The following is a 22,029-nucleotide window of genomic DNA, read 5'->3' on the forward strand; positions in this document are numbered from 1 at the left end:
CCTCCCCTTCCCCTCCTTGTGGGACCTGGGCTAGCTTCTCTGGGCCTTCAAAATGAAGGATTGGGGCCTGGATGATCTCCAAGCCCCTTCTGCAACCTGCTGTGTTTGATGGCTGATGAGATGAGAGTGACAGTTGGGCTCGGGTCTGTGTGACTTTGGGGGTAGGGCTCTTAAGACTCCTGTCTCCAGAAGGGCTGGGCTGGGGAATCTCCAAGACCTCGACCCTCCGTCCTAGGTCGCTGAGCTGCGGACAGGGGGGGAAGGGAGAAGAGGGGAAACCCAGTCTCTGGGGGTGGCACTTTTCGGGGTACCAGACTCTGGGTTTGTCCCCCCACCCCAGGTGAACAGGCCGCTGACTATGCGAAAGGATGGCATCCAGACCCGGAACCGCAAGGTGTCAGGCAAGGCCAAGAAGAAGGCCCGGGTGGGCCAGGCCCTGATGGCCGCTGGGCAGGGGACAGCAGTGGCTGCAGTGGCGTCGGCAGGCTCAGGGGATCTGGCGGCAGAACCGCTCTACCCGAGCCTAGGGCCCGTGGTGCTCTCGAGCCACATGGCCTCAGTGGGTCACCTGGTCCCCTTTCCCGGGTCTGCGCCCCCCCTGCTTGGGGGCACTGGAGCCCCCTTTTCCGGGGCCGCGGGGGTGGTCTCGGCCCTAGGATCGTGAAAACAGCAGCGTGATCGCCTGAGCCTGAGCCGGGGCCTGGGCTTGGGCCGCGACCCACCTCAGGCTGCTCCAGTAGCCCCGTCCAGACCCCGTCCCTACGGCCTTAGCCCTCCCTGATCGGCCCCGCTTGCTCCCCCTCCCGTGGCTTCAGGACAATAAACCCGCGGATGCTCCACCACAACCAGGAAGCTGGCTTTTTATGCGTCCCTGCGTGCGTCCATGCGTCCGTCGGGGGGGGGGCGCGGCGGGGCAGGGCCGGGGCATCACGTGGTGCTATCCCGGCGTAGGCCCGGGCGAATGGCACGTGACCCTGCCGTCGCTGGGGTGCCGCACGGGCTCCCTCCACTGTCGCTGAGGCCAGTGACTGATCGGGCGCGCGGGCTGGGGTCCTTCAGCCTGTACCCCAAACTCCGGTCCCAGCTCAGGGAGGCGGGGCCCCGAAGAGCAAAGAAGGGCTGAGGAGGCGGAGCCAGCGGACTCCTGGGGCCCAGTGAGGGGGGGCGGGGCCGGGTCTGAGGCCGAGAGCGGGAGTCAGGGGGGGTGGAGGGGAGGGGAGGGCCGGAGGGGGAGGGGCCAGGTCTGCGGCCGAGAGCGGAGAGGGGGAAGGGGAAGGGGAGGGCCGAGTTTGAGGTGGGAGGGGCCGAGTGGGGGGGGCGGGAGGAAGAGCCGGGTCTGAGGCTGAGGGGGGCGGGGGGTTGTGACTGGATGCTATTTGGACGGTTGGGGGGCTGTGGTGGGCCATCATCCTGAGAAATCTAGCTGTCTCCTCCATTCCGGTGAGGCCACCAGGTGGGTCAGGTGAGCAGTCCTAGCCGCTCATGGCATCCCAGCAGGAGAAGCCAGGCCCGAGTCATCGAGGAGGGAGCCCCAGCAGATCTCCCTCGGCCGGAACCCGGATGATGGTCAGTTCAGTTGCCGTGAGAATCCCTTCTGTAGGATGAGGGAGGGGGCATCAGGGAACTCCTTCGTGAGGCTGGAGGGAGGCCAGGGAAAGCTCCCAACATGAGGAGGAGCAGAGGAGAGCCCATGAGGGTCTTGGAAACCCTGCCTGAGGGTGGAGGAGATGGAACAGCTGTCTCCCCAAAGAGGCCAAGAGCTCAAGGAACCGTTGTCTGCTTACTTTCTGTGGTGTCTCTAGGGGCAAAAGCGAGGAGGCCGGAAGGGATCACCAGTCCCGAGAGCCAGCCCAAGTTTAGCTGAGGCCCGTCGCAGAGGGCGAGCAAAGAAATTGAGTCAAGTGTCTGAGCAAGACCTGGTGACCAACCTGCAAGACCTGGTGAGTTTCTGTCCCTTCCCTTCACTTGGGCCTCAGTTTACTCCTCTTTCTCGTTCCCAGTTGGGGAAAGAGGATCTCCTTAGGGGCTGACCTCCTCTACTGTTTGTTCTCTTCCTTTCCGGTTCCCTTCTAGGACCTTGAGGCAGAGTCAGCAGTACCCTCAGGGACTGGCCTGGTGCTGGATGAGAGAATGGGTGGATTCCACTGCTCCTGGGATGAAAGGTGAGCCAGGCAAGGGGAAGGAGAAAAGGGTGCTCAGCCAGAAGACAAAAGCACATTCGACTTTTTCACTTTACGGTTTCCTTAGTTTCCCTGAAAGACCGGAACGCCTTCAGGCTGTGCAGGAACAACTGGCCAGGGACGGTCTGCTTGAGCGGTGTGTCCACATTGAGGTGAGGGCAGTGTCACCTCTTACACTGTCATTGAGGAAAGTGGACAGGCTCACGGCTTACATCTCCATCCTGTCCAGGGGTTTCTTCCCTTCCAAATCATCAGCAAACATTAAGAAGTGCTTAGACTCTGGTCCAGACACGATTGCCTCCAGCCTGAGTCCCCCAAGGCCAGAGCGGGCTGTCCATAAAGGACGCCTTCCCTGTGTTTGCTCCCATAGGCCCGTCCAGCTACTCCCCAGGAGCTGCAGCTTGTCCATAGGTGAGCACAAAGGGCTGGATACTGAGCCCCAGTTCTTCCTCCCCTTGGGGGTTCTTCCTTCTTGGGTAGCATCAAGCCTCCCAAGAGTGTAGAATCCTATATCCAGCTTTCTGTGGAATAACAGCCAAGAATACATAGAGCTGATGGCATCCACACCACAGATGACTGAATCGGAGCTTCGGACCCTCTCAGACACCTACGATTCTGTCTACCTGCACCCGGTGAGCCACCAGCTTTCCAGCAGGCTGCCTCTGGGACATTAACAGGGATAGAAGACTGCAGATACCAGAAACTGACTGGCAGCCTGCAAGCTTCCCCTCTCTCTCTCCTCCCACTCTCTCTTTGTCTCTTTCTCCCCCTCTGTGTTTTGGTTTATTCTTCCCTCTCTTTCATCGTCTTTCTGTCTGTTTCTTTCCTTCATGTTTTTCTTTCTCTTTCCCTGCCTTCTTTCTTCTTTGTCTTTTCCTTCTTTTCTCTGTCTTCCTGTTTGTCTCCCTCGCTCTCCCATCACCCCCCGGTCTCCACCCACCTCTCCTTGTCTCTACTCTCTGATCTTTTGCTGTGTTCACACTGGTCTCTTGTTTCCCCTTCTTCACCCCCTCCCCCCTCCCCAATCCTGGAACAGAACTCATTTCCTTGTGCCCTCTTGGCTACTGGGGCGCTGCTTCGGCTGGTGGATGCCTTGATGGTAGGCGAGATCCGGAACGGACTAGCTCTTGTCAGGTAGGTGCTGGGAGGGAAGGTGAATCTCCCTTCATCCTTCCATTCCTCATATGAGGAGATCTGTCTCTGTGTCCTCTCAGGACCTCATGCTCCACTTCTGGAAAACAGAAGTTGGTCCAGATAATTTCTAAGGCTCATCCCTTCTCTGGTATCACTGACTCTCCCTGTACTATTACATTTTTACTGTGATGTTGATATAAGATATAGGGCTTCATCATTGCCTTTTTTTTTTTAAGCAATTTGTTCTGAGCTCTGCCTTAAATCAGTGCCTAGATCCCCTCTGAACTTGTGCTTCGTCCTCTGGTCCTAGGCCCCCTGGCCATCATGCCCAGCGTGAGAACATGAATGGCTACTGTATGTTCAACAATGTTGCCATTGCTGCCCGCTATGCCCAGGAAAAGCACCATGTGTCACGGTGAGGCTGGGGGCGATCTGGGCTTTCTAGGGAATCCATTCAGCAAGACTTTGCCCAGTGATGGTCCCCTGCTTCTCTGGGCAAGCAGTGAATTCTCAGGGGACCCTTAACCTTTTCCAGGATACTCATTGTGGATTGGGATGTCCACCATGGTCAAGGCATACAGTTCATCTTCGAGCAGGACCCAAGGTATATTCAGAGTGGGTCCTCCCCTTAGTATAGTTAGGGGGCTTGGAATTCCTTCCCCTGCTGCCCCCGTGCCCCAAGCCATCTCCTCTAAAGTCCTCCTTTTCCTTCTCCAGCGTCCTCTACTTCTCCGTTCACCGCTATGAGCAGGGTCGATTCTGGCCCCACCTAAAAGCTTCTGACTGGCGGGCAACAGGGAGTGGCAAGGGTCAGGGATACACTGTCAATGTGCCTTGGAACCAGGTCAGGCCCCTAGCACTTGAATGCCCTGGTCTAAGAGACCTTCTTATATGCGTACACTCATTGGGCCATTTCTCTGTCTTGCTGTGTCTCCCTCCCTAGGTGGGGATGAGGGATGGGGATTACATCAGCTCCTTCTTACATGTGCTGCTGCCCATCGCTCTGGAGGTAATGGAACTCAGGCGGGGGGGGGCAGGGCAGAGGGGGACCCTTAAACACAAGAGTGTTAAGAGACCTAGTGGTGAGGGCTGGAAGGCAGAAGCTGAGAGACTGAGCCAGAGTGGTGAGGTCTGGGAAGGAGATGGAGTCTGGCCTGAGGGGACTGACTAGATGAGAGCTTGGGGGGGACATGGAAGACTTCTGTTTGGGGGGGGTAAGGAAAGGTCGGAGTGGAGATAATAGCAGTAGCAGCCGCTGCCAGGAATTTGGAATGCTCAGGATCTTGGCTGGTAGGAACAGGGTGGGAGGGCTTGGGAGGACGGTTCAGAATGGAATGCAGGCTGCTGGGATCTTGGAATCCAAAGTGAAGTCTGGTAGGGAGAAGCTAAGTGGGCAGGGCAGAACGCCAGGCTAATGTGCTCTTTCTCTCCTTCGTCTCTAGTTTCAGCCTCAGATGGTTCTGGTGGCCGCTGGCTTTGATGCCATGCTGGGGGACCCCAAGGTAGGCCTCTTGGCAGGAGGGCCAGATTGGATTCAGGAGGAGGGCAGGATCATGGGCTTTGGGTCCCTCTCATTCACCCCTGGCAGAATGGGGGTGAGATCTAGGAGGCAGCATTCAGCTCCTCCCTCTTTCTTTCCCCAGGGAGAAATGGCGGCCACTCCGGGGGGTTTTGCCCACCTCACTCACTTGCTCATGAGTCTGGCTAGGGGGAAGCTGATTCTGTGTCTGGAGGTGAGGAATCATCTCAGTGTCTTTCAGTCTCTGTGTCTGCCGCTTTTTTCTCTCCATCTCTTCTTTGTGTTTACACACGTAGCCGCCTTCACACCTTGCTCATTGGATCTGGGAAGAGGCCGGGGTCAAATCCGGGCAGAAGCGTCCTAGGGAGGGGCCTGGGAGCCTGGCTTCCGCTCTGCCTTTTCCATCTTATCCCACTGCTCCTCCCTTTATTTTCAATGTATTCCCACTTGCATGCTAGGTTCCCACGAGACACCTAGCTGCTTTACCTCTGAGAGTGACCGATTCCCTCCATAATTCTTGGCCTTTCCTTCTCTGAGTTGTGTCTCCCTTCCTGCAGGGCGGCTACAATTTGTGTTCTCTTGCTTTGGGGGTCAGTGCCACTCTTCAGACCCTCCTGGGAGACCCATGTCCCATGTTGGCCACACCTTGTGTCCCCTGCCCCAGGTGAGAGGCCCTCAAGAAACCCCAGGGCCGGGGCCGGGGGGAGAAGAAGGAGGAAGGTGGATGACTGTTGCTTAGGATCTGAGTGACCTTGGACAAATCACTCCACCTCTCTGTGGATTGTCATCGGTGACCTGTAGGGTTTCTTCTGTCTCAGACATTCTCTGGTTTTGAGTCCCTTGTCCTGCCTTCAGATCATGAGAGCCTTAGACTAAGTGACATCAGATCTCTTTCAGCTCTATTTTCTGATTTCCTCTGATCACTCCTATTTTTTTTTTCCAACTGGCAGTGCTCTGGCTTCCTTGTCCTGTACCCTGGCTGCTCACAGACCTTTCTGGAAGGTTATACAGAGGTTTCGTAAGTGAGACAACTGAGAGGGTCAAGGGGACTTGGGAGGGCTGGGGGTCTGAAAGAAGTGGGCCCCACTCCCCTTGCCCATGCCCACCCAAAGGTGTCTATGATCTCAGTCCTCAGAGGTGGAGGCCCCAGGGCTGCCCTGAATGAGGAATGAGGGTGATGGGCTGGGAGGGAAGAGGATCAAGGGATTCCACTGGTGGCTAAGGCTGGGGACAGGTGGGCCTCTGAGGGCCAGCCAGACTATATACCTAGTATACTGGAGATCTCAGGACTAGGTTCAAATGGTGGCTTGACCTTGAACAAGTCCTTTTCCTCTCTCAGGGCCTGCTAAAAGGAGCAGGTGGGACTGACCACATGATCTTGAGCTTTAAATCTGTGATCTTTTGATCCCCACCTCCCACCCCCTCTAACAGAGTCTGCCCCTGAGGACAAGGAGAAAGATCACAGGGAGGTGAGCCTAGGCCCCCCGCCCAATCTTGAGGCCCTGGGGAAACCCTTGGAACAGGCCCTGCCCCTGCCTCTGAACCGAACAGGCTTGGTATATGATGAGAGGATGATGGAGCATTTCAATATGTGGGACAGGTACTGGGCTTGGGTTGGTGGCTGAGGGGACCATTTGCTGGGGGTCACATGACCTCCCTTCCCTTTGATGAGCCTACCTGGCCCTTCCCCAGCCACCACCCAGAGCGGCCAGAACGCATCGCCCAGATCGCACAGCACCACACGGAGCTTGGGCTGAGCCCTCGATGCCTCCCTTTGCCTGCCCGTTCCGCTACGGATGATGAGCTGTTGAGCTGCCACAGGTAGAGGCTGCCCCTCGTCCGCTCTCTCCTCTTCTCCCTCCTTCCTTCCTTCCTTCCTTCCTTCCTTCCTTTCTTTCTTTCTTTCTTTCTTTCTTTCTTTCTTTCTTTCTTTCTTTCTTTCTTTCTTTCTTTCTTTCTTCTCTTTGTTCTTTCTTCTTCTCACAAAGTGCCTCTTCCCACCTTTTTCTCTCTTCCTCCTATCCAGCGAGGAGTATATTGACCGTGTTCGGGCCACAAGTGGGCTGAAGCCTCGGGACCTGCACAGGGAGGGTGAAAGTTATAACTCCATCTACATCTCCCCCCATTCCTTCAGCTGTGCCCGGCTTGCTGCCGGAGCTGCTTGCAGTTTGGTGGAGGCCATCTTGGCCAGGGAGGCACGTAGTAAAAGGGAAGGGGCTCCACCACGGTGGAGGATGTGGGGTGGGATGGAATTCTTATGGCATGGTGTGGCATAACATGGCTTGGTTCCAACGTGGGGTGTGGAGAGGAGGCAGATAACAGAGGGCAAGAAATGAGGCTATCCTTTGCCTTTTGGCCTCAGCACAGGTGCAGAATGGGCTTGCCATTGTCCGCCCACCAGGCCACCACGCTGAAAGAGATGCTGCCTGTGGTTTCTGCTTCTTCAATTCTGTGGCCGTGGCTGCTCGCCATGCTCAGGAGGTGGCAGGCCGGGCCCTCCGGTGAGTACAGCTGAGGCAGGAAGCCAGAAAGGGTGAAAGGAGTACTGCTCACCTTCACCCTCAACGGCAGGGCTTTCTAACTTGGCCTCTGTGACCTTGGCTTTCTTGGGTTTCTATCTGGAGAGATGGGGTTCGTTAGAATCAGTGTCCTTGGTAATCCTCTGGCATCACCAGCCTGACTGCCCATGAGGCCAGGCCACACAAAAGCTGCTGAGTGCTCGGTCTAAGGGGAGCTGAAGGGAAAGAGCTGGGGGAGGCTTCTTTTCTCTTCTTGCAGAATCCTGATTGTGGATTGGGACATTCATCATGGCAATGGAACACAGCACATATTTGAGGAAGACCCAAGGTAAGGCCTGAGGCAGGACGGGAAGCCCACGGGGAGGTGCTAGGACAGGGGTCGGCTCTGCCTCTGCCTTTGTCTTCTAACAGGCTTTTCCCTGGCTAGTGTGCTGTACGTATCCTTGCACCGCTATGATCACGGCGCCTTCTTCCCCGTGGCTGAGGATGGTGCTAGCAGCTGTGTGGGCCAGGGCCAGGGAGAGGGTTTCAACGTCAATGTGGCATGGAACGGGCCCCGCATTGGCGATCCTGACTACCTCACCGCCATGCACCATATTGTGATGCCCATTGCCTACGAGGTGAGATTGGCAGCTAAAGAAGATGGTTGAGGGTGGTGTGGCCTCTCCTGGCACTTGCATCTACCTGAGAGGCTGGGCAAACATTTCTAGTGCTTCGATTATGTTATAGTTCAACCCTGAGTTGGTGCTGGTGTCTGCTGGCTTTGATGCTGCTCGGGGGGACCCACTAGGAGGTTGCCTAGTCTCCCCAGAGGGCTACGCACACATGACTCATCTGCTGATGGGGTTGGCTGGTGGCCACATTGCCCTGGTCCTCGAGGTACGATTCCTTCAGGACCCTCCCGAATTTCCCTTGCCTGTGGTCTTCCCTCGATCTTCCTTGCCCATGACTCTGGGCCCTCCATGCCCGCCTACCTCTCTTCCCCTAACTAGGGTGGCTACAACCTAACATCCATCTCAGAATCTATGGCTGCTTGTACCCGGACCCTTCTAGGTGACCCACCCCCATCGCTCCCCTGGCTTCGGCCTCCGCTGCCTGGGGCCTTCCTCTCCCTGGCTGAGGTTGCCCAGACCCACCGGAAGTACTGGCAGAGCCTTCGGCTTACTGGTGAGCAGAGCTTCGGTCAGGGCCATGGAGGACCCAACAGGACAGGGGGGATGATTGGTGTCTCCCCGTTCCATTCACTGTCCAGCAGTAAAGACCAGGAGGAAACAAAGGAGACCTCACTGGAGCTGGTTGAGATGGAGAGCACCCTGGGGCACGAGCTTCCTGAAGAGAGCCCTGCAGAGGCACTGGCCACAGGACTAAAGCTAGAGAGACGGCCTCCATCACCCCTGCTCGAGGAGACCCTAGGCCTGGAGTCCCTTCGGCTCAGTGCATGCGCTCCAGGGGAACCAGAGGCTGAATCTGTCGTGGCCAACGAAGAGGACCCTGGGGAGGCAGCTGGGGAAGGGGGCCCAGCCACTCCCACCCTGCTGATGATAGGGGACCAATTTGATGCTGAGGGGGTGAGTCTCTGTGTCACCCCCCAGGCCCCCAACTGATGAAGATGTGGTGAGAATACCCTTCGTGGCCTTGGACTCATTACTGTCTCCAACAACCTTTTAGACCACATTCTATGCTGTGACCCCGCTGTCGTGGTGCCCACACCTGGTGACTGTGCGCTCAGTGCCAGAGGGGGGCCTGGATGTGACCCAGCCATGCTGGGACTGCAGCACCTGTCTGGAGAATTGGCTCTGCCTGTCTTGCTATCAGGTGGGCCAGGGAAGGTGGTATAGAGTGCAGTGTGGAGGTGTGGGGTCGGCAGAGAACAGGGGCACGTGTGTAAAAGAGTGTACCTGACCTTGGAGTCATTCCAACTCCTGGGTACTAGAAGGGATTACCCTCATTCTTATGGTTGCCAGGGGGCACCACAGTGCACAGAGGGCTGGGCCTGGAGTTAGGAAGTCCCCAATTCAAATCCTGCCTCACACACTAGCTCTGTGACACTAGGCAAGTCACTTTACATCTGCCTCAATTTCTTCACCTGTGAAATGGGGATCATAATAGCATCTACCTCCCAGGGCAGTCATGAGGACAAAATAAAATATTTGTAAAGGGCTTAGTATACAGTGCCCGTTGATAAATGATGAGTCCTTCCTTCCCCGGCTTCCTTTAGGTTCATTGTGGCCGCTACATTCAGGCTCACATGCTTCAGCACCATGAGGCCTCAGGCCACCCACTGGTCCTAAGCTATGCCGATCTCTCAGCCTGGTGTTACACTTGCCAGGCCTATGTGAACCATGAGGTGAGTCCCCTGGAAGTGGCTGCTGGGTCCCATGGGCTGGGCATCAAGAGACGGGCTCCCTCCAACTCTTTCACCTTTGTCTAGGTTCTGTCAGAGGCCAAGAAGGCTGCATACCGGTCCAAATTTGGGGAGGAGATGCCAGCACTGCCATGACAGCTGAGTGCCCTGTGGCCCCTCCTCGATGTTGCCATTCTTTTGGATTATTGATTAATGAGAACAATCATTCCTATGTCTCTCTAGCAAAGACACTGGTTTCCCTAAATAAAAGAAAACGAAAGACACTTGCTTTGCCACCCATCCACCCACCCATTTTGCAGTTGATGAGGGAGGGGAGGGTCAAAAGTGCCACCATAAGGTAGCAATAAACATCGTTAATGCAAGGCAAGCTGGCGTCAGTGCCCGGGTGAGCTGGTGTGGAAGAGACTTGTTTCCAGGAGTTCGACTGGAGTGAGTTGAGCGATGAAACCCAAAAGGGGCTGGGAAAATGCCTCAGAGGCTGGCAGGGGGTGTGGGGACCAGAGATGAGACAGGCTCGGCTTTGCTTGCAGGGGCACGAAGGAGGCTATTTTATTAAGCTTGGGTGCCAAGGTGGGGATAAACATGCACGCTGGAGGAGAGAGCCAGGCAGCAAGGAACCTTGGGTGGCTGGAGACCCCGTCACTCTGGCCAGTAGCGTGTGCTAGCAAGCGGTACCCCCTGCTGCACTGCCAAGGCCTCCAGATGGTTCAGGCCGAGTAGTGCGGTCCCATGTGACATGGAAGCAGGAGCCAGGCCCAGGGGCCGGCGCAAATGACGACGTTGCCGGGGCCACGGTCCCGCCCAGACCAAGGTGGGAGGGATTCGGGTCTCCGACATCTTGGCCAACAGCCGGCTCATCAGAAATCTGTGGATGGAAATAGCCAGAAGTCTCCAGTGCCACCCATTCTGCCTCTCCCCACACCCATCCACTTTCCCTCCAGTGGTACCTGAGTAGTGCCTGCTTGGAATCTGCTGCCTCATCGTTGGCTTGGGTCTGGGGACCAAGTGACACTGCCTCTTCCATGCTGACCTCAGGCTCAAGATGGGAGCCCCGCCACAGGCGCAAGAGGAGCTGGGCCAGGGCAGCAGCTTCAGCCTTGGTCTCCCGTTCCCACTCCTGCCACCCGGCCTCTGCCTCGAGGAGCCGCTCTAGGGCCTGGGCCAGCAGGGCTGCCTTGGGGGAACCAGGTGGCCAGTCCAACTGCAGGGCCCTTGCCATTTGCCCAAGGTTCCAAGAGAAAGGCAGGGTCCGGGGCTGTGGGACCCAGAAAGAGTAGATGTTATATGTGACTCAAGAACAGACAATGTTCTTAAAAGACTTAAACTTAAAAGACCCAACTCCTCCAACCATTCCCTGAATATCTACCATGTGCCTGACAATTGGCCATTGCCCCTTTGCTGGAAGGCCACCAGGAGAAAAAGTAAGCACACCCCCACCCCCACCCCAAGGCGGCCCATTCCACTCTGGGGTAGCTTTCATAGGAAGTTTTTCCTGATAGCAAGCCTAGATGTACCTCCCATCCATGACCCCTGCTCCTGCCTTTGGGCCAAGTCGAACAAATCCAATCCCTCTTCTCCATGACTGCCCTTCAGTTAAATAAAGACAGCCAAGCATGTATACCCTCTTCAGTTTTCCCTTTTCCAAGCTACACATTCTTCTAACTGATCCACAGTGCTTTGGTTTGCCATCAGGACCCCCAAATATCCTGTCAACAGCCTGCTGAATTCGGTCTACCTAGTGAATGCCCTTCTTAAAATGTAGCACCTCTCCATCCTTAGGAAATCTAAAAATGAGTGAGTTTTCATGTCATTGGAAACATGGAAGTGTCTAACTACCAATCGTTTGTGGGTAAGGGAGACGTCTTGAAAGGGCTTTGGAATGTCTTATTTGGCCGCGACTCCCGACTCCGTGTTCCCTCCCTAGTGCCCCGCCAAGACCAGCACCACAATGGCTGACTTGAGGCTTCGACAAAGGACAGGGAAAGCAATAGCTCTAGAGCTCTTTGCCAGGTCTCTGGTAATGGGAAATTTCTGTATGTGTGTGCATATGGGAGTTATCCTCTTTTAATCCAGAAAAGACCTCCAAGACCATAGAGTCCAACTCAAATTACTCTCATTTTACAGGGGAAGAATCAGGTCCACAGAGGGGAAGGGACTCGTCCAAGGTCACAAACACAGAACTGAGTTGGAATCCAAATCCTCAGTCCAAAGCCTGGCAGATCTCTTTCCTATGCTTTGCCACCTGTTTCAGCACATTACAATCTTGAATCACTTCTGTGAGGACTAGCAGAAGCTCCCCCTGCAGAAATCCCCCTGCTCAGTGTCTCCAAATGACTCAGTAAGAGCCACTTGGCTGTGTGGGCCAGAGCTCTTCAGAGCCTTCCTCAAAGTCTACCAAAAGGCCACTCGGTAGGGTGGAGAGCCTGTGCTTTGGCACAAAGTGCCTTTTTCATATCTGAGACAAGACAAAAATGATACTCGTGATGGAGAAATGAATGTGACATAAAGCTGGATAGCACAAAAATATTAATAAAACCAAACCAAGCTGCTTAGTCCTTGAAATCTCCAAGGCTATCCCAGGACACAGGCCCTTGGGAGCTACAAGCCTGCTCTCGAAACTGACTGCCTCCTTTTCCCCTCCTCTCCCCATACCCAGTCCGCGCCAGCTTGGAGGAGCTTGAAAGAGACTGAGCAGGAAGGGGAGAGTGTGGGGGCTGCCGTGACACATGCTCTTTGCTGCCCCCACCCCGCAACTGCTGACACTAGATGCACTGCCCCCAGACATACATAGAGACATATGACCCCACACGAACTCCACAAAGCCACAGCCGCGATTAAGCTCGTCATGAAGACACAATGACACAGAATGACACAGAAACATCACACAACCACAGGCCAAATGTCTAAAGAATCATCACCCAAAGACTTAACACGATCACACGCACAATCAGTGTCACACAAAGACCCAAATACAGCCAGACTTGCAGCCCAGCCTTTTTCCTTTCCTCCAGGACCCTGGACAGCTCCAAACTCTGCTAAGGCTCCTCCCTCTGCCTGATCCCAGTAACCTCAGTGATGGCAGCTGCAGGAACCCTTAAGCTTCAGACCTTCTCCTCCCCCGACCATTCCCAGGGCAATCCATTCCCGGCATAATCCTTGGGCAGAGCCAGTCTGAAGAGGACTCGAGGAAATCTGGGTGGGAGGAATACCTGAGCGAGGGCGGCGCCATGGGTCGCTGTTGGGAGGAGCAGGACACCAGCCCAAACCAAGGTGACCAGCAGTGGCTGCAAAGCTGCTGCCATCCTCCTCCTCCTCCTCCTCCTCCTCCTCCTCCTCCTCCTCCTCCAGCCTGTGGCTTGCTCCTCCCTCCCTCCTTCCTCTCCTGTCAGCGCACGCGCAGTCCTGCAACAGCTTCTAATGCACATTCCTCTTGCCCTTCCTTGTCTTAGGATCCTAGGAGATCAGAGCTGGAAGAGACTTTAGCAATCCATCCAGTCCAACCCTCTGGAGGAAACTGACCCCACTCACAATTACAGTTAAAGAGGAGTCTTTGACCTGAGCTCTGGCTTTCAGTGTGACTCACTGAGTCCTCCCCCACCCCCAACGCTAACCCTAATTGTGCTTCCAATTCTTCCTTCAGGCCATGACTCTGAACCTCTCCACCCCAATCCCATCCCCCAGCCTCCTCAGTCTGATCCCAGAAATACGGAGGTAAAAATGGAGAACTTCAAAACCAACCAAGATATATTACATCACAAAGAACTGTGGCAGGGAGGCAGAGCCCTATTTCTTGGCCATGAGAAATCAAAGGAAAGAACAGAATATGATCTTACTTCCCATAAGATCAAGGGAGAAACAAGGATGTCCATTATCACCACTGTTGTTCAATATTGTACTCGAAACGTTAGCTTTAGCAATAAGAGAAGAAAAAAATGGAAGGAATTAGACTAGGCCAGGAAGAGGCAAAGCTATCACTCTCTGCAGATGATATGTGGAGTTATACTTAGAGAATCCTAGAGAATCAAGTAAAAAACTGCTTGAAATAATGAACAACTTTAGCAAAGTTGCAGGATATAAAATAAACCCACATAAATCATTGGCATTTCTATATATTACTAACAAAGCCCAACAGCAATAGATAGAAAGAGGAATGCCATTTAAAATAATTGTAGACAATAGAAAATATTGGGGAGTCTACCTGCCAAGGAAGGTAGTCTACCTACCAACCCAGGAATTTTGAATATGAATACAATTACAAAACACTTTTCACACAAATAATGTCGGATCTAAATAGTTGGATTGGATTTGGGGGGGGGAGCTAGGAAATGGGGTTAAGTGACTTGCCCAAGGTCAGCTAGTGTTATGTGTCTGAGGTCAGATTTGAACTCAGGTCCTCCTGACTCCAGGGCCAGTGCTCTGTCCACTGCACCACCTAGCTGCCCCAATAATTGGGAAAATATCAGTTACTCATGGGTAGGCCAAGTTAATATAATAAAAATGATAATTCTACCTAAATTAATTTACTTATTCAGTACCATGCCAATCAAAATACCAAAAAACAATTTTATAGACTTAGAAAAAATAATAACGAAATTCATCTGGAAGAACAAAAGGTCCAGAATATCAAGGAAACTAATGAAAAGAAATGCAGGGGAAGGTGGCATAGCCATACCAGATCTTAAATTGTATTATAAAGCAGCAATCATCAAAACTGCTTGGTACTGGCTAAGAAATAGGGAGGTGGATCAGTGGAACAGGTTAGGTGTGCAAGACAGTAGTCAATGACTATAGTAATCTGTTTGATAAACCCAAAGATCCCAGCTTCTGGGATAAGAACCCACTATTTGACAAAAACTGCTGGGAAAAGAATATGGCAGAAATTAGGCACAGATCAAAATCTCACACCAAATACCAAAATAAAGTCAAAATGATACATCATTTAGATATAAAGGCTGATACTGTAAGCAAACTAGGAGAGCAAGGAAGAGTTTACCTGTCAGATCTATGGAGAACAGAAGACTTTATGACCAAACAATAGACAGAGAACATGGATAATTTTGAGTACATTAAACTGAAAATGTTTTGCATACACAAAGCCAATGCAACCAAGATTAGAAGGGAAGCAGAAAGCTGGGAAACAATTTTCACAGCAGGCCTCATTTCTAAAATACATGGAGAACTGAGTCAAATTTATAAGAATACAAGTCATTCCCCAGTTGACAAATGGTCAAAGGATATGAACAGGCAGTTTTCAGATGAAGAAATTAAAGCTATCTCTAGTCATATGAAAAAATGCTCTAAATCCCCCCCTTTTTTTTTGGAGGCAATTAGAGTTAAGTGACTTGCCCAGGGTCACACAGCTAGTAAGCATGATGGGTCTGAGGCTGGATTTGAACTCAAGTCCTTCTGACTCCAAGGCTGGAGCTCTATCCATTGCACCACCTAGCTGCCCCTCTAAACCACTACTGATTAGAAAAATGCAAATCAAAACAACTCTGAGGTACCACATCACACCTATCAGATTGGTTAACGTGACAAAACAGGATGATGATAAATATTGAAGAAGATGTGGGAAAATTGGAACACTAATGCATTGTTAGTGGAGTTGTGAAATGCTCCAACCATTTTGGAGAGCAATTTGGAACTATGCCCAAAGGGTTCTAAAATTGTGCATACCCTTTGATCCAGCAATACCACTACTAGGTCTGTATCCCAAAGAGATCATTAAAAAAAGGGAAAAGGACCCACATGTACAAAAATATTGATAGCAGCTCTTTATGTGGTGGCCAAGAATTGGAAATTAAGAGGATGCCCATCCATTGGAGAATGGCTGAACAAGTCATGGTACATGAATGTAATGTAATATTATTGTACTATAAGAAATGATGAGCAAGTGGACTTCAGAAAAACCTGGAAAAACTTACATGAACTGATGCTGAGTGAAGTGAGCAGAACCAGGAGAATGTTGTACACAGTAACAGCCATGTTGTGTGATGACTAACTTTGATAGACTTGACCCTTCTCAGCAATGCAAGGACCTAAGACATCTCCAAAAGACTCATGATGGAAAAAGCTCTCCACCTCCAGAGAAAGAACCAGGAGTCTGAATGCAGATGGAACCAGACTATTTGCTCTCCTTTTCTTTCAATGTTTTGTTTTGTTTCTTCTTTCTCTTGGTTCCTCCCATTAGTTCTAATTCTTCTATACATCATGACTAATGTGAAAATATGCTTAATATGAATGTGTAAGTACAGCCTATATCAGATTGCACGCCATCTTGGGGAGGAGGGAGGGGGAGAAAATTTGAATTCAAAATCTTATGGAAATGAATGTCGAAAGCCAAAAATAAATAAATAAATGCACTGCTCTTCTTAGCAATACAATGATTTAAGACAATTTCAAAAGACTCATGGTGGAAAATGCCATCCGAATCCAGAGAAAGAACAATGGAGTGTCAATGCAAATCAAGGCATACTATTTTCTCTCTTTTTTAATTAATTAAATTTATTTATTTATTCAAATATCATGGAACCATAGTCAGGATTACACAGGACGTTGCAGCATCAACATTAAAAGATTGGAGGGCTTGGAATATGATATTCCATAAGGCAAAAGAGCTTGGATTACAACCAAGGACCAACTACCCAGCAAAACTGAGCACAATCTTTCAGAGGAGGAGATGGACATTCAATGAAATAGGGAACTTCCAGACTTTCCTGATGAAAAGACCAGAGTTCAATGGAAAATTTAATCTTCAAATACAAGACTCAAGAAAGACATAAAAAGGTAAACAGGAAAGGGCAAAAAAACCCCAAAACACCATGTTATTCAATAAGGGTAAACTGTTTACATCCCTACATGGGAAGATGATACTTATAACTCTTGAGAACTGTATATTTATTATGACATTTAGACCAGATATACATAGACAAAGGGTGTGGGTTTAAGTTGACTTTGATGTAATGATAAAAAAAAAAAATCTAATGAAGTGGTAAAAAGGAATTGTAATGGGAGAAGAGGAAAGGAGGAAGCAGAAAAGGGTAAATTACATCAAATGAAGAGGCACAGAGACATATTACAGTAGAGGGAGAAAAGGGAGGAAGATGGGCATTGTTTGAACTTTACTCTCACCCAATTTGGCTCAAGGAGGGAATAACATACACAGGTATAAAAAATTAACTTGCCATATAGGCAGTAAGAGGGGAAAGGGGAAAGAGAAGGGAGGAGGCTGATAGAAGGGAGAGAAAATTAAGGGAGGTGGTGGTCAAAAGCAAAAGTGAGGAGGGAAAGGGAGAAAAAGAGAAAGAAAAGGATAAACAGGGGAGGGGGAACAGGATGAAGAGAAAAACACATATAGTAATCATAACTGTGAATGTGAATGGGATGAACTCTCCCATAAAATGGAAGCAGATAGCAGAATGGATTAAAAACCATAATCCTGGGGCAGCTAGGTGGTGCAATGTTTAGAGCACTGGCATTGGAGTCAGGAGGACCTGAGTTCAAATACGGCCTCTGACACTTCACACTTACTAGCTGTGTGACCCTGGGCAAGTCACTTAAGCCCAACTGCCTAAAAAAAAAAGAGTAAAAAAATAAAATAAAATAAAAACCATAATCCTACAATATGTTGTTTACAAGAAACACATTTGAAACAGAGTAACGCACAGGATAAAGGCAAAAGGCTGGAGTAGAATATATTATGCTTCAGCTGAAGTAAAAAAAGCAGGGGTAGCAATCCTGATGTCAGACAAAGCAAAACCAAAAATAGATCTTATTAAACGAGATAAGGAAGGAAACTACATCCTACTAAAAGGCACCACAGACAATGAAGTATATTATTACTAAACATATACGCACCAAGTGGTATGGCATCTAAATTCTTAGAGGAGAAGTTCAGGGAGTTAAAGGAAGAAATAGCAAAACTATACTAGTAGGGGACCTCAACCTCCCCCTCTCTGAACTAGATAAATCTAACCACAAAATAAACAAGAAAGAAGTTAAGGAGGTGAATACAATTTTAGAAAAGTTAGATATGGTAGACCTCTGGAGAAAACTGAATGAGGATAGGAAGGAATACACTTTTTTCTCTCAGCGGTACATGGCACATACACAAAAACTGACTGTGTACTAAAGAATAAAACCTCACAATCTGATACAGAAAGGCAGAAATATCAAATGCATCCTTTTCAGATCACGATGCAATAAAAATTATATGTAACAAAGGGCCATGGAAAGATAGACTAAAAATTTAATTGGAAACTAAATCTAATCCTAAATAATGAGTGGGTTTAAACAACAAATCATAGAAACAATCAATAAGTTCTTCCAAGAGAATGACAATAATGAGACAACATACCAAAATTTATGGGATGCAACAAAAGCAGTTCTTAAGGGAAGTTTTATATCTCTAAATGCTTACATGAATAAAATAAAGAGATCAATGAATTGGGCATGCAACTAAAAAAAACTAGAAAAAGAACAAATTAAAAATCCCCAATTAAATACCAAATTATAAATACTAAAAACCAAAGGAGAGATTAATAAAATTGAAATTAAGAAAACTATTGAACTAATAAATAAAACTAAGAGCTGGTTTTATGAAAAAACCAACAAAATAGACAAACCTTTGGTTAATTTAATTAAAGAAAGAAGAAAACAAATTACCAGTATAAAAAATGAAAAGGGTGAGTTCACCACCCATGAAGAGGAAATTAAAACAATAATTAGGAACTATTTTGCCCAACTGTATGCCAATAAATTTAACAATCTTAGTGAAATGGATAAATATTTACAAAAATATAAATTGCCCAGATTGACAGAAGAAGAAGTAAAATATTTAATACCTAAATAACCGCATTTCAGAAAAAGAAATTGAACAAGCCATCAATGAACTCCCTAGGAAAAAAATCTCCAGGGCCAGATGGATTTACAAGCAAATTCTATCAAACATTTAAAAAACAATTAATTTCTATACCATATAGACTATTTGGGAAAATAGGTGAAGACACAGTCTTACCACTCAGAGGTCCTCCTGACTCCAAGGCTGAAGCTCTATCCACTGCACCACCTAGTTGCCCCTTAGACATCATCTTTCAAGAAATTATCAAGGAAAACTGCCCTAGTTTTCCTGGAGGGAAAAATAGAATTTGAAAGAATTCACCAATCACCTCCTGAAAGAGATCCCCAAAGGAAAACTACTAGGAATATTGTAGCCAAATTCCAGAGTTCCCAGATCAAGGAGAAAATATTGCAAGCATCCAGAAAGAAACAATTCAAGTGTTGTGGAAACACGGGTCAGGATCACACAAGATTTAGCAGCTTCTATGTTGAAGGATTGGAGGGCTTGGAATATGATATTCTGGAGGGCAAAGGAGAAAGGATTACAGCCAAGAATCACCTACTCAGCAAAACTGAGTATAATCCTTCAGGGGAAAAATGGTCATTCAATAAAATGGAGGATTTTCAAGCATTCTTGATGAAAAGACCAGAGCTGAAGAGAAAATTTGACTTTCAAATACAAGACTCAAGAGAAACATGAAAAAGTAAACAGGAAAGAGAAATCATAAGGGACTTATTAAGGTAGAACTGTGTGCATTCCTGCAGGGAAAGATAATATCTGTAATTCATAAGACCTTTCTCATTATTAGGAGGAATATATATAGACAGAGGGCATAGGTGTGAGTTGAATATGAAGGAATGATATCTAAAAAATAAAATGAATGAGAGAAGAATGTACTGGGAGAAAGACAAAGGGAGAGGTATAATGGGGTAAATTATCTCACATAAAAGAGGCAAGAAAAAGCTTTTACAGTGGAGGGGAAGAGGTTGGAAGTGAGGGCTAATGAGTGAACCTTACTCTCATCAGAACTGGCTCAAAGAAGGAATAACATACACACTCAATTGGGTATAGAAATCTATGAAAGTTGGTGGGGAAGGGAGTAAGAGAAGGGGGGGTGATAGAAGGGAGGGCAGATTGGAGGAGGGGGTAGTCAGAAGCAAAATACTTGAGGAGGGACAGGGTGAAGGGACAGAGAATAGAATAAATGGGAGGATAGAGTTAGCAGTAGTAACTGTGAAAAAAATTTTTGAAACAAGTTTCTCTGATAAAGGCCTCATTTCTCAAACATATAGGGAAGTGAATCAAATTTATAAAAATAAGAGCCATTCCCCAATTGATAAGTGATCAAAAGATATGATCAGTTTTCAGATGAAGTCATCAAAGCTATCTATAGCCATATGAAAAAATATTCTAACTCACTATGGATTGGAGAAATGCAAACTAAAACAATTCTGAGGTACTACCTCATACCTATCAGATTGGCTAATAGGACAGAAAAGGAGAATGACAAATGTTGGAGGGGATGTGGGAAAAATGAAATTTTAATGCACTGTTGGTGGAGTTGTAAACTGATTCAACCATTCTATAGAGCAATTTGGAACTATGCCCAAAGGGCTATAAAACCATGCATACCCTTTGACTCAGCAGCACCACTACTAGATCTGTATCCCATAAAAGATAAAAAAACAAAAAGGAAAAGGACCTATATGTGTAAAAATATTTATAGCAGTTCTTTTCTGGGAGTGAAGAATTAGAAGTTGAGGGGAAGCCCATCAATTGCGGGATGGGTAAACAAGTTGTAGTATGTGATTATGATGGAATACTATTGCATTATAAGAAATGAGGAGCAGGATGCTCTCAGAAAAACCTGGAAATATTTGCATGGGCTGATGCAAAGCGAAATGTACTGTGTACAAAGTAACAGCAATATTGTACAATGATCAGCTGTGAATGACTTAGCTATTCCCAGCAGTACAATGATCCAAGACAACTCTGAAGGACTTATGATGAAAAATGCTACCCACCAGTTGTGAAATGATCCAACCATTCTGGAGAGCAATTTAGAACTATGCCCAAAGGGCTACAAAAATGTGCATACCCTTTGACAGAGCAATACCACTTCTAGGTCTGTATCCCAAAGAGATCATAAGAATGGGAAAAGGACCCACATGCACAAAAATACTCATAGCAGCTCTTTGTGTGGTGGTAAAGAATTGGAAATTGAGAGGATGCCCATCCATTGGGGAATGGCTGAACAAGCTGCGGTATATGAATGTAATGGAATACTATTGTGCTGTAAGAAATGACGAGCAGGCAGACTTCAGAAAAACCTGGAAAGACTTGTATGGACTGATGCTGAGTGAAGTGAGCAGAACCAGGAGAATGTTGTACACAGTGACAGCCACGTTGTGTGATGACTGACTTTGATAGACTTAACCCTTCTCAGCAATACAAGGATCTAAGACATCTCCAAGGGGCTCATGATGGAAAATGCTGTCCACAAAGAAGAAAACTATGGAGTTTAAATGCAGATCGAAGCACACTATTTTCTCTCCTTTTCCTTTGTTGTTTTGTTTTATTGCTTCATTCCTGTGGTTCCTCCCATTAGTTCTAATTGTTCTTTACATCATGACTAATGGGAAAATATGCTTAACATGAATGTATATGTAGATTGTACACCATCTGGGGGGGGGAATAAATGGGAGGGGGAGAATTTTTTTTTTTTGGTGAGACAATTGGGTTTAAGTGACCTGCCCAGGGTCACACAGCTGGTAAGTGTCAAGTGTCTGGTCTGAGGCTGGATTTGAACTCATGTCCTCCTGACTCCAGGGCCAGTGTTCTATGCCCTGTGCCACCTAGCTGCCCCGGGAGAAAATTTAAAACTCAAAATCTTATGGAAGTGAATGTTGAAAACTAAAAATAAATTAATTATAAAAAAAAGAAAAATGCTATCCATCTCCAGAGAAAGAACGGATGATGTCTGAATACAGATTGAAGCATACTTTTTTATTTTTATTTTTTTAATTTTTAATTAATTTATTTTGAATTATCAGCAATCACTTCCATAAGGAAGCATACTTTTTAAAATTTTATTTTTCTTGAGTTTTTTTGCCTGTTTTTTCACAACATGACTATCATGGATATGTTTTATATGATTATACATGTATAACCTATATCAAACTGCTTGCCTTCTCAATCAGGGGGGATGGGAAGGGAGGGAGAGAATTTTTAAAAATTAATGTTGGGGCAGCTAGGTGGCACAGTGGATAAAGCACTGGCCCTGGAGTCAGGAGACCTGAGTTTAAATCCAGCTTCAGACCAAACACTTGACACTTACTAGCTGTGTGACCCTGGGCAAGTCACTTAACCCCAACTGCCTAAAAAAAAAAACTAGAATGTTAAAAGTTGTTTTTACATGTAACTGGGGGAAAATAAAATACTAAATAAAAGCTTAAAAAAAAGAATATCAAGGA

General features: G+C 48.3%; 2 protein-coding genes across 5 annotated transcripts; one reads left to right on the forward strand and one right to left on the reverse strand.

Moving 5' to 3' along the window:
• Positions 1–984: 984 nt before the first annotated feature.
• Positions 985–9,980, forward strand: HDAC6 (histone deacetylase 6). 4 transcript variants are annotated; one of them, XM_078147831.1, is made up of 27 exons: positions 985–1,154; positions 1,446–1,566; positions 1,803–1,940; positions 2,074–2,162; positions 2,248–2,332; positions 2,551–2,591; positions 2,716–2,812; positions 3,217–3,314; positions 3,625–3,729; positions 3,850–3,918; positions 4,032–4,158; positions 4,258–4,323; positions 4,757–4,816; positions 4,958–5,047; positions 5,391–5,497; positions 5,784–5,851; positions 6,265–6,433; positions 6,526–6,654; positions 6,860–7,028; positions 7,201–7,334; positions 7,612–7,680; positions 7,780–7,972; positions 8,082–8,231; positions 8,345–8,920; positions 9,021–9,167; positions 9,571–9,699; positions 9,784–9,980. In XM_078147831.1, the coding sequence occupies exons 2-27, from the start codon at positions 1,483–1,485 to the stop codon at positions 9,850–9,852; spliced, it is 3,258 nt and encodes a 1,085-aa protein (XP_078003957.1). In that variant the 5' UTR covers positions 985–1,154; positions 1,446–1,482; the 3' UTR covers positions 9,853–9,980. The 4 variants fall into 4 exon arrangements, with proteins under 4 accessions (XP_078003957.1, XP_078003958.1, XP_020832073.1 ...); XM_078147832.1 differs by having other exon boundaries at positions 1,454–1,566; XM_020976414.2 differs by lacking the exons at positions 985–1,154; positions 9,021–9,167; positions 9,571–9,699; positions 9,784–9,980 and having other exon boundaries at positions 1,361–1,566; positions 8,345–8,519; positions 8,605–8,821.
• Positions 9,981–10,236: 256 nt separating this feature from the next.
• Positions 10,237–13,038, reverse strand: LOC110201007 (uncharacterized). The gene is made up of 3 exons (XM_020976435.2): positions 12,927–13,038; positions 10,665–10,972; positions 10,237–10,582 (listed from the first exon to the last, which is right to left on the reverse strand). The coding sequence occupies exons 1-3, from the start codon at positions 13,017–13,019 to the stop codon at positions 10,357–10,359; spliced, it is 627 nt and encodes a 208-aa protein (XP_020832094.1). The 5' UTR covers positions 13,020–13,038; the 3' UTR covers positions 10,237–10,356.
• Between the last annotated feature and the right edge of the window lie 8,991 nt (positions 13,039–22,029).

Source organism: Phascolarctos cinereus, unplaced genomic scaffold, assembly GCF_003287225.1.
Source record: "Phascolarctos cinereus isolate Bilbo 61053 unplaced genomic scaffold, phaCin_HiC Scaffold_8;HRSCAF=390, whole genome shotgun sequence".
Classification (NCBI taxonomy): domain Eukaryota; kingdom Metazoa; phylum Chordata; class Mammalia; order Diprotodontia; family Phascolarctidae; genus Phascolarctos; species Phascolarctos cinereus.